General features: G+C 46.8%; 1 protein-coding gene across 1 annotated transcript in view; it reads left to right on the forward strand.

Annotated features, from left to right (window-relative positions):
* The first annotated feature begins 345 nt into the window (after positions 1-345).
* RPS6KA2 (ribosomal protein S6 kinase A2) overlaps positions 346-18,579 on the forward strand; it is a 200,263-nt gene continuing 182,029 nt past the window's right edge. The window contains exon 1 of the mRNA XM_038759371.1: positions 346-444. Within this exon, the coding sequence (XP_038615299.1) occupies positions 346-444 (99 nt within the window). The remainder of the gene's footprint in view (positions 445-18,579) is intronic.

An 18,579-nucleotide genomic window follows, 5' to 3' on the forward strand; every position in this document is an offset into this window, starting at 1 on the left:
TGCGGCGGGCGCGACCCCGGATTGGCCGGGGGGCGGGGCCTGAGTCCGAGCTCATTATGCAGGCGGCGGGCGCGGCCCCGGATTGGCCGGGGGGCGGGGCCTGAGTCCGAGCTCATTATGCAGGCGGCGGGCGCGGCCCCGGATTGGCCGGGGGGCGGGGAGTGGGCGGGGCCGGGAGCCGTGCGGCCGCTCCGCGATGGAAACGCCGGGAGTCGGGCGAGCCCCGGGGGGCGGCGGGGGCTCCGCGACCGCTCCTCCTCCTTCTCCTCTTCTTCTTCCTCCTCTTCCTCTTCTTCCTCCTCCTCCTCCCGCCCCCCATGCGTCCCCCGAGCCCCCGGGCCCGCCATGGAAGCGGGCACGAAGAAGTTCACGGTGCGGAGGTTGTTCTCCGCCTACCTCCGCGGGAAATCGCGCTCCAAGAGCTCCAGCTTCGCGCGGTTCGAGGTAAAAGGGGGGGGGGGGGGGGGGGGGCGTTTTACCCAGCTTGGAGCCGTGATCACCACGGCGTCGGCCTGAGCGCCTACTGTGTGCGCAGCCCTGCGCTGAGCGCCCAGGTTTCATCCCCATTTTACGGATGAGAAAACTGAGGCTCATATAATAATAATAATGATAAGGGTGGTATTTGTTAAGCGCTGAGGGGGATGCGAGGTGATGAGGTTGTCCCACGTGGGGCTCACAGGCTTCATCCCCATTTTACAGATGAGGGAACTGAGGCTCAGAGGTAATAATAATAATGATGATGGTATTTGTTAAGCGCTGAGGGGGATGCGAGGTGATCAGGTTGTCCCACGTGGGGCTCGCAGGCTTCATCCCCATTTTACAGATGAGGGAACTGAGGCCCAGAGATAATAATGATAATGATGGTGGTGTTTGTTAAGCGCTGAGGGGGATGCAAGGTGATCAGGCTGTCCCACGTGGGGCTCGCAGGCTTCATCCCCATTTTACAGGTGAGAAAACTGAGGCTCACAGATAATAATGATGGTATTTGTTAAGCGCTGAGGGGGATGCGAGGTGATCAGGTTGTCCCACGTGGGGCTCCCAGGCTTCATCCCCATATTACAGATGAGAAAACTGAGGCTCACAGATAATAATGATGGTGTTTGTTAAGCGCTGAGGGGGATGCGAGGCGATCAGGTTGTCCCACGTGGGGCTCGCAGTCTTCATCCCCATTTTACAGATGAGAGAACTGAGGCTCACAGATAATAATAATAATAATGATAGTGATGATGGTGTTAAGCGCTGAGGGGGATGCAAGGTGATCAAGGTGTCCCACGTGGGCTCACAGGCTTCATCCCCATTTTACAGATGAGAAAACTGAGGCTCACAGATAATAATGATGGTATTTGTTAAGCGCTGAGGGGGATGCAAGGTGATCAGGTTGTCCCATGTGGGGCTCACAGGCTTCATCCCCATTTTACAGGTGAGGGAACTGACGCTCAGAGATGATAATAATAATAAATGATGGTATTTGTTAAGCGCTGAGAGGGATGCAAGGTGATCAGGTTGTCCCACGTGGGGCTCGCAGTCTTCATCCCCATTTTACAGGTGAGGGAACTGAGGCTCAGAGATAATAATAATAATAATAATGATGGTATTTGTTAAGCGCTGAGGGGGATGCAAGGTGATCAGGTTGTCCCACGTGGGGCGCACAGTCTTCATCCCCATTTTACAGATGAGAAAACTGAGGCTCATATAATAATAACAATGATGACGGTATTTGTTAAGCGCTGAGGGAGATGCAAGGTGATCAGGTTGTCCCACGTGGGGCTCGCAGGCTTCATCCCCATTTTACAGGTGAGGGAACTGAGGCTCAGAGATAATAATGATAATAATGGTGGTGTTTGTTAAGCGCTGAGGGAGATGCAAGGTGATCAAGGGGTCCCACGTGGGGCTCCCAGGCTTCATCCCCATTTTACGGATGAGGGAACTGAGGCTCCGAGATAATAATGATAATAGTGGTGGTGTTTGTTAAGCGCTGAGGGGGATGCAAGGTGATCCAGTTGTCCCACGTGGGGCTCACAGTCTTCATCCCCATTTTACAGATGAGAGAACTGAGGCTCAGAGATAATAATGATAATGATGGTGGTGTTTGTTAAGCGCTGAGGGGGATGCAAGGTGATCAGGTTGTCCCACGTGGGGCTCCCAGGCTTCATCCCCATTTTACAGATGAGAAAACTGAGGCTCACAGATAATAATGATGGTATTTGTTAAGCGCTGGGGGGGATGCGAGGTGATCAGGTTGTCCCACGTGGGGCTCACAGTCTTCATCCCCATTTTACAGATGAGAAAACTGAGGCTCATATAATAATAACAATGATGACGGTATTTGTTAAGCGCTGAGGGAGATGCAAGGTGATCAGGTTGTCCCACGTGGGGCTCCCAGGCTTCATCCCCATTTTACAGATGAGGGAACTGAGGCTCAGAGATAATAATGATAATGATGATGGTGTTTGTTAAGCGCTGAGGGGGATGCAAGGTGATCAGGTTGTCCCACGTGGGGCTCGCAGGCTTCATCCCCATTTTACAGATGAGAAAACTGAGGCTTACAGATAATAATAATAATAATGGTGGTGTTTGTTAAGCGCTGAGGGGGATGCAAGGTGATCAGGTTGTCCCACGTGGGGCTCACAGGCTTCATCCCCATTTTACAGATGAGAGAACTGAGGTTCAGAGATAATAATAATAATAATAAATGATGGTATTTGTTAAGCGCTGAGGGAGATGCAAGGTGATCAGGTTGTCCCACGTGGGGCTCGCAGTCTTCATCCCCATTTTACAGATGAGAGAACTGAGGCCCAGAGATAATAATAATGATGATGGTATTTGTTAAGCGCTGAGGGGGATGCAAGGCGATCAGGTTGTCCCACGCGGGGTTCACAGTCTTCATCCCCGTTTTACAGATGAGAGAACTGAGGCTCATATAATACTTCATCCCCATTTTACAGATGAGGGAACTGAGGCTCAGAGATAATAATAATAATAATAATGGCATTTATTAAGCACTTACTATGTGCAAAGCACTGTTCTAAGCACTGGGGAGGATACACAGTGATTAGGTTGTCCCACGTGGGGCTCACAGACTTAATCCCCATTTTACAGATGAGGGAACTGAGGCACAGAGAAGTGAAGTAACTTGCCCAAAGTCACACAGCTAAGTGGCGGAGCCGGGATTTGAACCCATCCCCTCTGACTCCAAAGACCGGGCTCTTTCCACTGAGCCACGCTGCTTCTCATGCTGATAATAATGATGATGGTATTTGTTAAGCGCTGAGGGGGATGCAAGGTGATCACGTTGTCCCACGTGGGGCTCACAGTCGTCATCCCCATTTTACAGATGAGGGAACTGAGGCTCAGAGATGATAATAATAATAAATGATGGTATTTGTTAAGAGCTGAGGGGGATGCAAGGTGATCAGGCAGTCCCACGTGGGGCTCACAGGCTTCGTCCCCATTTTACAGGTGAGAGAACTGAGGCCCAGAGATGATGATAATAATAATAATGATGATGGTATTTGTTAAGCGCTGAGGGGGATGCAAGGTGATCAGGTTGTCCCATGTGGGGCTCACAGGCTTCATCCCCATTTTACAGATGAGAAAACTGAGGCTCACAGATAATAATAATGATGGTATTTGTTAAGTGCTGAGGGGGATGCAAGGCGATCAGGTTGTCCCACGTGGGTCACAGGCTTCATCCCCATTTTACAGGTGAGGGAACTGAGGCTCAGAGATAATAATAATAATAATAATAATAATAATACTTGTTAAGCGCTTACTATGTTGCCAACTTGTACTTCCCAAGCGTTTAGTACAGTGCTCTGCACACAGTAAACGCTCAATAAATACGATTGAATGAATGAATGAATATGTGCAAAGCACTGTGTCCTGAGCGCTGAGGGGGATGCAAGGTGATCAGGTTGTCCCACGTGGGGCTCACAGGCTTCATCCCCATTTTACGGATGAGGGAACTGAGGCTCAGAGATAATAATAATAATAATGTTGATGGTATTTGTTAAGCGCTGAGGGGGATGCAAGGTGATCAGGTTGTCCCACGTGGGGCTCGCAGGCTTCATCCCCATTTTACAGGTGAGGGAACTGAGGCTCAGAGATAATAATAATAATAATGATGATGATGATATTTGTTAAGCGCTTATTATGTTGCCAACTTGTACTTCCCAAGCGCTTAGTACAGTGCTCTGCACACAGTAAGCGATCAATAAATACGATCGAATGAATGAATATGCGCAAAGCACTGTTCTAAGTGCTGAGGGGGATGCAAGGTGATCAGGTTGTCCCACGTGGGGCGCACAGTCTTCATCCCCATTTTACAGATGAGAAAACTGAGGCTCAGAGATAATAATAATGATGATGGTATTTGTTAAGCGCTGAGGGGGATGCAAGGTGATCAGGTTGTCCCACGTGGGCTCACAGTCTTCATCCCCATTTTACAGGTGAGAAAACTGAGGCTCACAGATAATAATGATGGTATTTGTTAAGCGCTGAGGGGGATGCAAGGTGATCAGGTTGTCCTACGTGGGGCTCACAGTCTTCATCCCCATTTTACAGATGAGGGAACTGAGGCTCAGAGATAATAATAATAATAATAATGATGATGGTATTTGTTAAGCGCTGAGGGGGATGCAAGGTGATCAGGTTGTCCCACGTGGGGCTCGCAGTCTTCATCCCCATTTTACAGATGAGGGAACTGAGGCTCAGAGATAATAATGATAATAATGATGGTGTCTGTTAAGCGCTGAGGGGGATGCAAGGTGATCAGGTTGTCCCACGTGGGGCTCACAGTCTTAATCCCCATTTTACAGATGAGGGAACTGAGGCCCAGAGATAATAATGATAATAATGCTGGTATTTGTTAAGCGCTGAGGGGGATGCAAGGTGATCAGGTTGTCCCACGTGGGGCTCCCCGTCTTCATCCCCATTTTACAGGTGAGGGAACTGAGGCTCACAGATAATAATAATAATAATGGTGGTATTTGTTAAGCGCTGAGGGGGATGCAAGGTGATCAGGTTGTCCCACGTGGGGCTCACAGGCTTCATCCCCATTTTACAGACGAGGGAACTGAGGCTCAGAGATAATAATAATAATAATAATAATAATAATGGTATTTAAGCGCTTACTATGTTGCCAGCTTGTACTTCCCAAGGGCTTAGTACAGTGCTCTGCACAAAGTAAGCGCTCAATAAATACGATTGAATGAATGAATGAATATGTGCAAAGCAATGTTCTAAGCGCTGAGGGGGATGCAAGGTGATCAGGTTGTCCCACGTGGGGCTCACAGGCTTCATCCCCATTTTACAGGTGAGGGAACTGAGGCTCCGAGATAATAATGATAATAATGGTGGTGTTTGTTAAGCGCTGAGGGAGATGCAAGGTGATCAGGTTGTCCCACGTGGGGCTCACAGTCTTCATCCCCATTTTACGGATGAGGGAACTGAGGCTCAGAGATAATAATAATAATAATGTTGATGGTATTTGTTAAGCGCTGAGGGGGATGCAAGGTGATCAGGTTGTCCCACGTGGGGCTCACAGGCTTCATCCCCATTTTACAGGTGAGGGAACTGAGGCTCAGAGATAATAATAATAATAATAATAATGATGGTATTTGTTAAGCGCTTACTATGTGGCCAACTTGTCCTTCCCAGGCGCTTAGTACAGTGCTCTGCACACAGTAAGCGCTCAATAAATACGATTGAATGAATGAATGAATATGTGCAAAGCACTGTTCTAAGCGCTGAGGGGGATGCAAGGTGATCAAGTTGTCCCACGTGGGGCTCACAGGCTTCATCCCCATTTTACAGATGAGGGAACTGAGGCTCAGAGATAATAATAATAATAATGATGGTATTTGTTAAGCGCCGAGGGGGATGCAAGGTGATCAGGTTGTCCCACGTGGGGCTCACAGTCTTCATCCCCATTTTACAGATGAGGGAACTGAGGCTCAGAGATAATAATGATAGTAATGATGGTGTTTGTTAAGCGCTGAGGGGGATGCAAGGTGATCAGGTTGTCCCACGTGGGGCTCGCAGGCTTCATCCCCATTTTACAGATGAGAAAACTGAGGCTCAGAGATAATAATGATGGTGTTTGTTAATAGCCGAGGGGGATGCAAGGTGATCAGGTTGTCCCACGTGGGGTTCACAGTCTTCATCCCCATTTTACAGATGAGAAAACTGAGGTTCATATAATAATAATAATGATGATGGTATTTGTTAAGCGCTGAGGGAGATGCAAGGTGATCAGGTTGTCCCATGTGGGGCTCACAGGCTTCATCCCCATTTTACAGATGAGGGAACTGAGGTTCAGAGATAATAATAATAATGATGGTATTTGTTAAGTGCTGAGGGGGATGCAAGGTGATCAAGTTGTCCCACGTTGGGGCTCACAGTCTCCATCCCCATTTTACAGGTGAGGGAACTGAGGCTCAGAGATGGTAATAATAATGAATGATGGTATTTGTTAAGCGCTGAGGGGGATGCAAGGTGATCAAATTGTCCCATGTGGGGCTCACAGTCTTCATCCCCATTTTACAGATGAGAAAACTGAGGCTCATATAATAATAATAATGATGATGGTATTTGCTAAGCGCTGAGGGGGATGCAAGGTGATCAGGTTGTCCCATGCGGGGCTCACAGTCTTAATCCCCATTTTACAGATGAGGTAACTGAGGCTTAGAGGTAATAATAATAATAATAATAATAATAATAATAATAATAATAATAATAATAATGATGATGGTATTTGTTAAGCGCTTACTATGTTGCCAACTTGTACTTCCCAAGTGCTTAGTACAGTGCACTGCACACAGTAAGCGCTCAATAAATACGATTGAATGAATGAATATGTGCAAAGCACTGTTCTAAGCGCAGAGGGGGATACAAGGTGATCAGGTTGTCCCACGTGGGGCTCACAGTCTTAATCCCCATTTTACAGATGAGGTAACTGAGGCTTAGAGATAATAATAACGATGGTATTTGTTAAGCTCTTACTATGTTGCCAACTTGTCCTTCCCAAGCGCTTAGTACAGTGCTCTGCACACAGTGAGCGCTCAATAAATGCGATTGAACGAATGAATGAATATGTGCAAAGCACTGTTCTAAGCGCTGAGGGGGATGCAAGGTGATCAAGTTGTCCCACGTGGGGCTCACAGGCTTCATCCCCATTTTACAGATGAGGGAACTGAGGCTCAGAGATAATAATAATAATGATGGTATTTGTTCAATCAATCAATCAATCGTATTTATTGAGCGCTTACTGTGCGCAGAGCACTGGACTAAGCGACGCCTGTCTACTTGTTTTGTTTTGCTGTCTGTCTCCCCTTTCTAGACTGGGAGCCCGTTGTTGGGTAGGGACCGTCTCTCTGTGTTGCCCACTTGTACTTCCCAAGCGCTTAGTACAGTGCTCTGCACCCAGTAAGCGCTCAATAAATACGATTGCATGAATGAATGAGCAGAGACCTGCCCCGTGGCATTCAAAGTGGCACCTTAACCCTCCCCAAAATAGCCTGTTGGGCCGCCGCCCTGCTTGCAGCTTCATCCTCTGTTCGGAAGATGCCCCCTTCGGCCCAGCTATTCCGGAGAACAGAAGTCACGCGGTGCTCAGAACAGTGCTTGGCACATAGTAAGCGCTTAACCGATGCCCTCGTTCTATTCCGCCCCAGGTATTCAGATGGTATCGACACCTGTCTACTTGTTTTGTTGTGTTGCCTTCTACACTGGGAGCCCGTTGTTGAATAGCGACCGTCTCTATCTGTTGCCACCTTGTACTTTCCAAGCGCTCAGTACAGTGCTCTGCACACAGTAAGCGCCCAGTGAATACCATTGAATGAATGAATGAATGAATGAATGAAATCCACTTTCCCACTTCCAAGTTCTCTGTCCCCGGAGCCACCTTGGGCTGTTGGATTCTCCAGGAAAGGACCGGGTGGGGGGGGGGGGGTTGTCCTTAAATTAACCCACGCCCCCAAATTAATAATAATAATGATGGTATCTGTTAATAATAATAATAATAAGAAGAATGATGGCATTTATTAAGCGCTTACTATGTGCAAAGCACTGTTCTAAGCGCTGGGGAGGTTACAAGGTGATCAGGTTGTCCCACGGGGGGCTCACAGTCAATCCCCATTTTACAGATGAGGTAACTGAGGCCCAGAGGCGTGAAGTGACTTGCCCAGAGCCACACAGCTGACAGTTGGCAGAGCCGGGATTTGAACCCGTGACCTCCGACTCCCAAGCCCGGGCTCTTTCCACTGAGGCGCTTACTATGTGCCAAGCACTGGGGTAGATACAAGATTATCAGGTTGTCCCACATGGGGCTCACAGTCTTCACCCCCATTTTGCAGATAAGATAACTGAGGCACAAAGAAGTCAAGTAATTGGTTTGGATTTGGTCTGTTACTGGTAGCGCCCCATAATCCGACTCATGGATTTCAAATAATGTTTCAATTGCATCATAAGAGAAGCAGCGTGGCTCAGTGGAAAGAGCCCGGGTTTTGGAGTCAGAGGTCATGGGTTCAAATCCCGCCTCCGCCAATAGTCAGCCGTGTGACTTTGGGCAAGTCACTTCACTTCTCTGGGCCTCAGTTACCTCATCTGCAAAATGGGGATTAAGACCGTGAGTCCTCCATAGGACAACCTGATCACACTTGTATCCCCCCCCCAGTGCTTAGAACAGTGCTTTGCACATAGTAAGCACTTAATAAATGCCATTATTGTTATCAAAATTGCCAGCGGGCAGTCTTAAATGGGTTGGACCGACGAAGGGGAGGGGTAATTTTGCCACCGGACACCCCTGTTGCCACACCGTCCCCCCATATTACATTTCGGTTTGGATTGTCTTGAATAGAAAGGCCCGTGGAAATGATGCCCTTCGTTCACTCATTCAGGCACATTTATTGAGCGTTTACTACGTGCAGCGCACTGTACTAAGCTCCGTACTCTGCCCTTCCTCCTCCTGCCTCGACCTCCAGCAGATCCCAAATCACTCCGTGTGTAAGTCTTGGGCCGGAGTCGGTCCCTACGGAGAGATTTTGCTTCACCTCCAGGCCCAAAGCGTGTGGCCAAATGGAAAAGCGAAGGACATTATGAATGGCAAAGGGAGATAAATCTACAATTTACCAAATATTGACCTCAGTCCTAGGCTTGGTTTAAAAATCTGTAGGCTTGTTATGGGCAGGGAACCTGTCTGCTAATTCTGTTGAATTGTCCCCTCCCAAGCGCTTAGTAAAGTGCTCTGCACTTCTAACTTCTCTAACTTCTTATTAGAGAAGCAGCGTGGCTCAGTGGAAAGAGCCCGGGCTTCGGAGTCAGAAGTCACGGGTTCAAATCCCGGCTCCGCCAGTTGTCAGCTGGGTGGCTTTGGGCAAGTCACTTCACTTCTCTGTGCCTCAGTTCCCAAAATGGGGATTAAGACTGTGAGCCCCCCGTGGGACAACCTGATCACCTTGTAACCTCCCCGGTGCTTAGAACAGTGCTTTGCACATAGTAAGTGCTTAATAAATGCCATCATCATTATTATTATAGCACTCAATAAATACGATTGATTTATCGATATCACCTTTTTTTTACAATTTTTTCATCAATCAGTTTAATTCATTTCTTTTCAGTTATTCCCATTGTCTCTGATGAGCCTCCACTTGTGCACTTGTGCAGATTCCATAAGTCAGTTTTCAAAGTTAACATGAGAAAGAAGGCTAGTAAAGATGTCCTTTCTTCACGTGTCATAAACATTTCTCTGTCTGCATTTCCAGAGAGAAGTCGTAGGTTCAGTAAAAAAAATAGTCATTGGAAGGGGACTTTCCTTTCGTATCTAAAAGCGATAATCATCAGCAGTGGGCTGTTACCTGTTCAGGTACTCAGAGACATGGATGCTTTGGAAAATTAAGTTGATCCGCCAGCACAGAAGAGCAATTCTGGAATGCACTTTCCTTTCCAGCACTTGTTCCTGGTTTCCCTTTACCTTTCACTGTCTTGGATTGGTGAGGAACAGTTGTGATTTGGGGGTTTGAAAAGGGAAAAGGTTTTAAACTTCAACTGGCTCCTTCTTGTGCTCTGGAGAGTTGTGCTCAAAGCCAGGGCTACATCTGATGAGACGCACGCAGTAGCCTTCGGGCTAGGGAAGGAGAATCAATCAATCAATCGTATTTATTGAGCGCTTACTGTGTGCAGAGCCCTGAATGGAGATTTATCAGAGACTTGCTAGTACGGGCACCTCTAGGACCGATACTACCGCGGAAACTTTTCTGTTGTGACACAGCCAAGCCTGGAGGGAAAAGTCGACAGTCCCAGGACTCTTTCTGTAGAAGAACACCACTGCTGAAAGGTATTATTAGTGTGATAGTCTCATTAGTAGTAATGTACTCGTAAATGAAAAAATAAGCATTACTGCTCAAGTGCCGGGGCCGCATTAAACTTAGCCCGTAACCTTTATTACTAGAGTTATTACAGTGTTGCAGGAGTCTGCTCATTTTGTGCAAGTGACTCAGAAGGGTAATGGAGCAAGGAAAGGCAAACAGGAAAAGAGATTACTGAATCTCTGTGAGTGAGAATGAAAATAATCTGTTCCGATTTTTGGAAAAAGCCAAACCCAAAAGAGGAAAATGTCAGATTATTTCTGTGCTTGCCTCAGTGCCTCACCATCTAGGCAAGCAACAGAAAAGATGCCCAAAGTGTGGAGTATAGGAGTAGAAATACGGAGGACTTGCCTTAAGGGAAGGCCTAGTTTCAGGCTGCTGATGAAAAAATAAACATAAAAATTTCAATCAGATAAGGTCAAACCAAGTAATTTTGAGAGAGAAGAGCCAGCATTTTTGGTAGGGAAGAATCGCCACTGAATCTGACAAAAATATGCTGTATCCAGCTTAAATTTTGCAAGGATTTTTTTTGTATATTTCACTGACTCCATAAATCTCCTTATTGTAATATAAATAGTAAAGCACCACAGTTGAAGTAAACTTAAAATAGTATCATTCGTTTGGGAAATACTTTCTTGGTGTCTTTTCTATCCTGAGGATCCTGATGTATCTAGTTGTTCCAAGCTCGCCGTAATTTCAGAGGTGTCTTTGTCAGTCCCAGGCTGAAGCTTCACCACCATTAGGGTCTCCAGATCCCTGCTGAGACTTGATCTGAGTTATAATAATAATAATAATGGCATTTATTAAGCGCTTACAAGGTGCAAAGCACTGTTCTAAGCGCTGGGGAGGTTACAAGGTGACCAGGTTGTCCCACGGGGGGGGCTCACAGTCTTCATCCCCATTTTACAGATGAGGTAACTGAGGCCCAGAGAAGTTAAGTGACTGGCCCAAAGTTACACAGCTGACAATTGGCAGAGCTGGGATTTGAACCCATGACCTCCGACTCCAAAGCCCGGGCTCTTTCCACTGAGCCACGCTGCTTCTCACAACGGTTCCCTTGGGGCAGGTCAGTCTTTGGGGTAGCAAGAAGATCTGCATGAACCTTTCCCCAGGATCGTTCTAGGGAGCATTATCTGACATTATGTTGCCAACTTGTACTTCCCAAGCGCTTAGTACAGTGCTGTGCACACAGTAAGCGCTCAATAAATACGATTGATTGATTGATTGGCCTCTATCACTCCCTCAAAAGGTCCCAGAGCTCAGACCCTATCCTGGTTGCAGAACCTTGATGATTTAAGGAAGGAAGAAAGTCCCAGACTTTCCCAAGTCAGTTCTCCCACCCACCATGACCATCGGAGATCGTGGGCTCCGTCTCTTTTCCTGGTTTAATTGTTCCATCGATACATGAGGATATTTTGGGGTCGATGCAAGGAAGAAATATATTTTGAAATGTACTCTTCAGCTTTCATCGTTTCTTTTTCTCAATCAGCAATCAGCTCCCCCCCTTCTACCTTACTTCGATAGTCTGCTGGGTGTGTGACCTCGAGCGAGTCACTTGGCTTCTCTGTGCTTCAGGTTCCTCATCTGTAACATGAGGTTTAAATACCAGTTCTCCCTCGTACTTTGAATGTGAATCCAACGAGGGCAAGGCCAATGTTCAACCTGATTATCTTATTTCTACCGCAGGGCTTAGTGCAATGCTTGGCACAAAATAAACCCTTGACAGATACCACCATTGTGATTATTACAATCCATCCAACACACTGTGTTCTTCCAAGGCCAGCCTACTCACTCTATCTAGATCTCCTCCATCTCATTGCAGGCTTCTTGCCCACATCCTCCCTCTGTCCTGGAGCTCCCTCTCCCTTCATATGCTTTGGGCAAGTCACTTAACTTCTCTGTGCCTCAGTTACCTCATCTGTAAAATGAGGATTAAGACTGTGAGCCCAACGTGGGACAACGTGATCACCTTGTATCCTCCCCAGTGCTTAGAGCAGCGCTTTGCACATAGTAAGCGCTTAACAAATACCATCATCATCATATACAGCAGATACCAGTCTCTCCATCTTTAGAGATCATCTCTCCCGGAAACCTTCCCTGACTAAGCCCTCATTTCCCCTCTTGACCCACTCCTCTATGTCACCTTTACACTTAGATCCGTACCCTTTAAGCACTTGATATTTGTACTTCCCAAGTGCTTAGTACAGTGCTCTGCACACAATAAGCGCTCAATAAATATGATTGATTAATATTTACCCTATCCCCAACCCCACCGCATTTATATAAATATCCTGGTACTCTCCCATTTCTTTATCTGCAATTTATTTTGATGCCTGTCTCGCCCTCTAGACTGTCAACTCCTTGTGTAAAGGAAGCATATCTACCAACTCTTTTGTATTGCACTCTCCCAAGCCCATGGTTCAGTGCTCTGCATAGAGTAAGTGCTCAATAAATGATACTGATTGAGGATATTTTATTAGGTCACGGTGGTCAAGATGAATCTGAGGAGAGGCGGGCTAACTGCAGAGGAGAGGTTTCCTCGGAGAGCACTGTTTTCCTCATCAATCAATCGATCGTATTTATGGAGCGCTTACTGTGTGCAGAGCACTGTACTAAGCACTTGGGAAGTACAAGTTGGCAACATATAGAGACAGTCCCTACCCAACTTATCGGGTGAACTGCCTTCTAATGGCAGGTCAGGGACACACAGCAAGTCAAATAATTGCCCTCACTAGAGGTGGAGTAGCTACTCTTCCACCTATCCTGTCATGGTCATCTTCAAATGAGGTGGGAGGGACTGACCCCCAACCTGGCTCTAAACATTCATTCATTCATTCATTCAATCGTATTTATTGAGCGCTTACTGTGTGCAGAGCACTGTACTAAGCGCTTGGGAAGGACAAGTTGGCAACACATAGAGACGGTCCGGGATCCCCGATGCATTCATTCATTCAGTTGTATTTATTGAGCGCTTACTGTGTGCAGGGCACTGTACTAAGCGCTTGGGAAGGACAAGTATAAACATGTTTCAGGCCCTGTCTCTTCCCATTTTGATGTGTGATAAGAATCCCACTATTGTAAAACTCCAAGTCCCGGAGGCAACCCGGAGGAAAGAGCACGAGTCAGGAGACGTGGGCTTGAGTCCCAGCTCTGCCGGTGGTCTACTGTGTGACTTCAGGGCAGTCACTTTAACTCTCTGTACCTAAGTTCCTGCATCTGTAAAATGAGAATAAAGTGTCGGACGGGGACCGTGTCCTATCTCATTACCATGAATCTGCCCTACCCCTTGAACACAGAGTAAGCAGTTAATACCAAAAATTATTAGGATGATTATCGAGATGAATGTCAGAGCTGTATATTTCCCTTCACCTGGATATTTCGATCGGATTGTAAGTACAGGCTCGGAAAATAAGGAGAGAAAGTGAGTGGTTTAAAGCCAGTTGTCAGGAGTTTTGGCCAGTGAAAGTTTTTGAGGAATGGGGAGACCCATGCAGGATGGTGTTCCAGAAAAATAATTCGGTAGCAGAGTGTATGGAGAGGCGAGAAAGACCTGTGAGGAGGTTGATGTAATCATCAAGCTGGCATATGCCTAGTGCCTGAACCAGGGTGGTTGCCATTTGGATAGAGAGGATGGAGTAGATCCTCAAACTTGGTTGTGTGACAGTCTCCCAAGTGCTTAGTACAGTGCTCCGCACATAGTAAATACCACGGATTGACTGATCGTTGTGGACGAAAAACCAACTGGATTTAGAACCAGGCTGAAAATGGGGGTTGTACTGAAGGATAATGCTAATGTTGCTGGTTTCAGAAATGGGAAGGACTATACGGGTTGCCAAATGCGATGGGAAAGTTATGTAGAGAAGAGGACATGGGAAGTACAGTTTATGACGTGTTGAATTTGAGAGGCCAGCAGGACGTTAAGGCCGTCATCGTGCTGTCATTTAGTCTCTGTCCTCAAATTTCCTTCCTTTTAAGACCCAACGGACACTGTTAACACTACCCTTTCTAGAACTCAGCTCCCTCCCTCCCCATCCCTCTGACGATCTCTTACCACTAACCCACAGCCCTGCATCACCTCCACAGTCCGCCTTGCCTACCTTAAGTTTGCCGTCTTCACTATCTGGCAACATTATTTTTCCCTCCTCATTGACTCCAGTGCCCATTGTCCACGCCAGTTGTTTCAGATGTTTAAATCCATCCTCAAAGCCCCTGCCCCCCGACCTCCCTCATCTCAGCAGTGCTGTCCATCTTGCCAAATCTAATGGCCTCTACTCCGTCCATATCCTCCTCGCCCTCTCAGCTATCTTCAAAACTGTTGACCACCCTCTGCTCCTGGAAACAGTACCCACCATGGCTTCACTGACACTCTTCTCTCCTGGTTCTCCTCCTACCTTTCAGACTGTTCATTCTCAGTCACTTTTGCGGGCTCCCCCTCTGCCTCCCATCCCCTAACTGTGGGAGCCCCTCGTGGCCCAGTTTTGGGTCCCTTTGATTCTCCCACTCCTTACCTGTATATATGTATATATGTTTATACATATTTATTACTCTATTTTACTTGTACATATCTATTCTATTTATTTTATTTTGTTAGTATGTTTGGTTTTGTTCTCTGTCTCCCCCTGCTAGACTGTGAGCCCACTGTTGGGTAGGGACTGTCTCTATATGTTGCCAACTTGTACTTCCCAAGTGCTCTGCACACAGTAAGCACTCAATAAATAAGATTGATTGATTGATTCGGAGGATTTGTGCACTCCCGTGGCTTCAGCTACCATCTTTATGAGGATGATTCCCAAGTCTGCATCTGCAACTCTACTATCTCTCTTTCTCTGTAGTCTCGTATTTCCATTTTCCTTCAGGACATCTCTATTTGGAGGTCCCACCGACGCTTAATAATAATAATGATGGCATTTGTTAAGCGCTTACTATGTGCAAAGCACTGTTCTAAGCGCTGGGGGGATACAAGGTGATCAGGCTGTCCCATGTGGGGCTCGCAGTCTTAATCCCCATTTTACAGATGAGGTAACTGAGGCTCAGAGAATCAATCAATCGTATTTATTGAGCGCTTACTGTGTGCAGAGCACTGTACCAAGCGCTTGGGAAGTACAAGTTGCCAACATATAGAGACGGTCCGTGACTTGCCCAAGGTCACACAGCAGACATGTGGCGGAGCAGGGATTCGAACCCGTGACCTCTGACTCCAAAGCCCGTGCTCTTTCCGCTGAGCCACGCTACTTCTAACTTAACATTCCCGAAACAGAACTCCTTATCTTCCCACCCAAACCCCGTCTTTCCCCGATTCTCCCATCCCTGTAGACAGCACCACCATCCCCATCTCTCAAGCCCATGACATTGGCTATACCCTTGACTCATCTCTCTCATTCAACTCACATCTTACCAAATCCTGTTGTTTCAACCTTCGCAGCATCACTAAAATCCACCCTTTCCTCTCCATCCGACCTGCTACCACACTAATCCTAGCACTTTTCCTCTACCTTGATTATTTCATCAGCCTCCTTGCTGACCTCCATGCCTCCTGTATCTCCCCGCTCTACTCTGCTGCCTGAATTATTCGGTTCGCATTTCTCCCCTCCTCAAAAACTCCAGTGGCTCCCCATCCACCTCCCTATCCATCAGAAACTCTTTTCCATAATCTTTAAAGCACTCAATCACCTTACCTCCCTAATTTCCGACTACAAACCAGCCCTCACACTTCGCTCCTCTGATGACAAGCTATTCACTAATTTGATCTCATCTTTCTCACCGTTGACCTCATGTCCTGCCTCTGGCCTGGAACAATCCCCCTCTTCCTATCTTCATAGAGAAGCAGCGTGGCTCAGTGGAAAGAGCCGGGCTTGGGGGTCAGAGGTCATGGATTCAAATCCCGGCTCTGCCCCTTGTCAGCTGTGTGGCTTTGGGTAAGTCACTTCACTTCTCTGGGCCTCAGTTACCTCATCCATTAAAATTATGATTAATAATAATAATGGCATTTATTAGGCGCTTACTATGTATATAGCACTGTTTTATGTGCAGAGCAGCTCAATAAATAAGATTAAGACTGTGAGCCCCACGTGGGACAACCTGATCACCTTGCATCCTCCCCAGCGCTTAGAACAGTGCTTTGCCCATAGTAAGTGCTTAACAAATATCATTGTTATTATTATTATTATTATATCTTACAGATGATCACCCTCCTCACCTTCAAAGCCCAATTAAAAGCACATCTCCTTCAAGAGGCCTTCTCCGTCTAAGCCGTCATTTTATCTTCTCCCACTCCCTTCTGTTCACCCTTGCACTTGTGTTTGTACCCGTGTCTCACCCTTCCCTCAGCCCCATGGCACTTATTTTCATATCCGTCACTTATTTATTTATGTTAATGTCTGTCTCCCCCTCTAGATTGTAAGCTCGTTGTGGACAGGGAACATGTCCACTGTGAGCCTCACGTGGGACAACCTGATCCCCTTGTATCCTCCCCCGTGCTTAGAACAGTGCTTTGCACATAGTAAGCGCTTAATAAATGCCGTCATTATTATTATGTCTACCAGCTCTGTTATATCGTACTCTCCCAAGAGCTTATTTCAGTGCTCTGTACTCACCAAGTGCTCAATAAATAAGGTTGATTGACTCATGTCCTGGAGGCAGGAGGAAATGGGAGACTGTAGAGGAACCCCAAAGTGAGGTAGATGAGGGAGTGGTGAAAACCACAGGAGCAGATGAGCTCACCAAGGGACTGGGTGTACAATGAGCAGGGAACCTAAGCAGAGATACATTAGAGGATGAGAGATGGATGGCAAGCTGAGAAGGAGGACCAGAGTCATAAGAAGAACTGAGAGAGGACTATGTCAACCAGTCTAAGGTTGGGTGGCGGTTTCGAGGAGAAGCGGGTGGTTCACGGCCGAAAGGTTGGGGGATTTCGATTTGGCAAGGAGGAGGAGGTCATTGGTGATCCTGGAGAGAGCAAACTCAGTGGAGCGAAGAGGACTGATACCAGGTTGTAGAGGGTTGTGCAGACTTTTTGCTTTATACTATATATGTTTATAATGGTATTTGTTAAGTGCTTACGATGTGTCTAGCACTGTACTGAGCACTGGGGTAGATACGGGATAATCAGGTCAGACCCAGTTCCTGCCCCACATGAGGCTCACAATCTAAGTAGGAGGGAGGACATGTATTGAATCCCCGTTTTATTGCAGAGGCCTCCGAGGCACAGTGTGACTTGGGCGCCAATCCCCGCTCCGCCACTTGTCTGCTGGTGACCTTGGCCAAGTCGCTTCACTTCTCTGTGCCTCAGTTGCCTCATCTGTACAATGGGGATTAAGACTGAGCCCAGTGTGGGACAGGGTCTGTGTCCAACCTGATTTGCTTGATTCCCCCCAGCACTCGGTACAGTGCTTGGCACATAGTGAGCACTTAGTAAATACCATAATATTAATACTACTACTATTATTATTATTATTATTATTATTATTAATAAGGGGTGGGGCCAGGGTCAGAACCCAGCTCCTCTGACTCTTTCCACTAGACCGACATGCTTCAATTTCTGTTTGTCTTTTATGTTTGAAGCAGATACCATTGACAGTGAGGTTGTTTCACCTGTGAATGCGTCTGTGCCTGAAAAGGCCAATGCAGGATCCACAGTCCTGCATTGGGCACACAAAAGTATTGGCCCTTTCCTGGAGTATAAACCATTCTTTTGCCTCCTCATCTCTCTTCGCTCAAAGAGACACTCCCTTCTTGGTGGTAGTGTACCCTGCCGGTCTGTCCTCAGCAAATGATTCACAGTTTTCAGCCGTGATGCAAGCGTGTCTGAGGCTCTGTTTTACTGTGTCCTTAAAATGCTCCCCTTTCGGTTTGCCAATTCCACATCTCCACGTAGCAGCTATTTGGGGATCCACTTTGGCTCATTCTCCTCACACGGCTAAACCAGCAAAGTTGCATTAAGTTGAACGTAGCTCTGATGCTAAGACATTGGCTACATTCTAGGACTCCATTGTTTATGATCTTGTCTTGCTTCTTGATGCTGAATAGGGCCTAAAAGTGTCACTGCTTAAGGATCCGGGTCCCCCATCTTACCTCCTTCCCTTCCCCACAGCACCTGTATATATGTATATATGTTTGTACATATTTATTACCTTGTTTATTTATTTTACCTGTACATATCTGTTCTATTTATTTTATTTTGTTAGTATGTTTGGTTTTGTTCTCTGTCTCCCCCTTT

This window comes from Tachyglossus aculeatus, chromosome 2 (genome assembly GCF_015852505.1).
Source record: "Tachyglossus aculeatus isolate mTacAcu1 chromosome 2, mTacAcu1.pri, whole genome shotgun sequence".
Classification (NCBI taxonomy): Eukaryota; Metazoa; Chordata; class Mammalia; order Monotremata; family Tachyglossidae; genus Tachyglossus; species Tachyglossus aculeatus.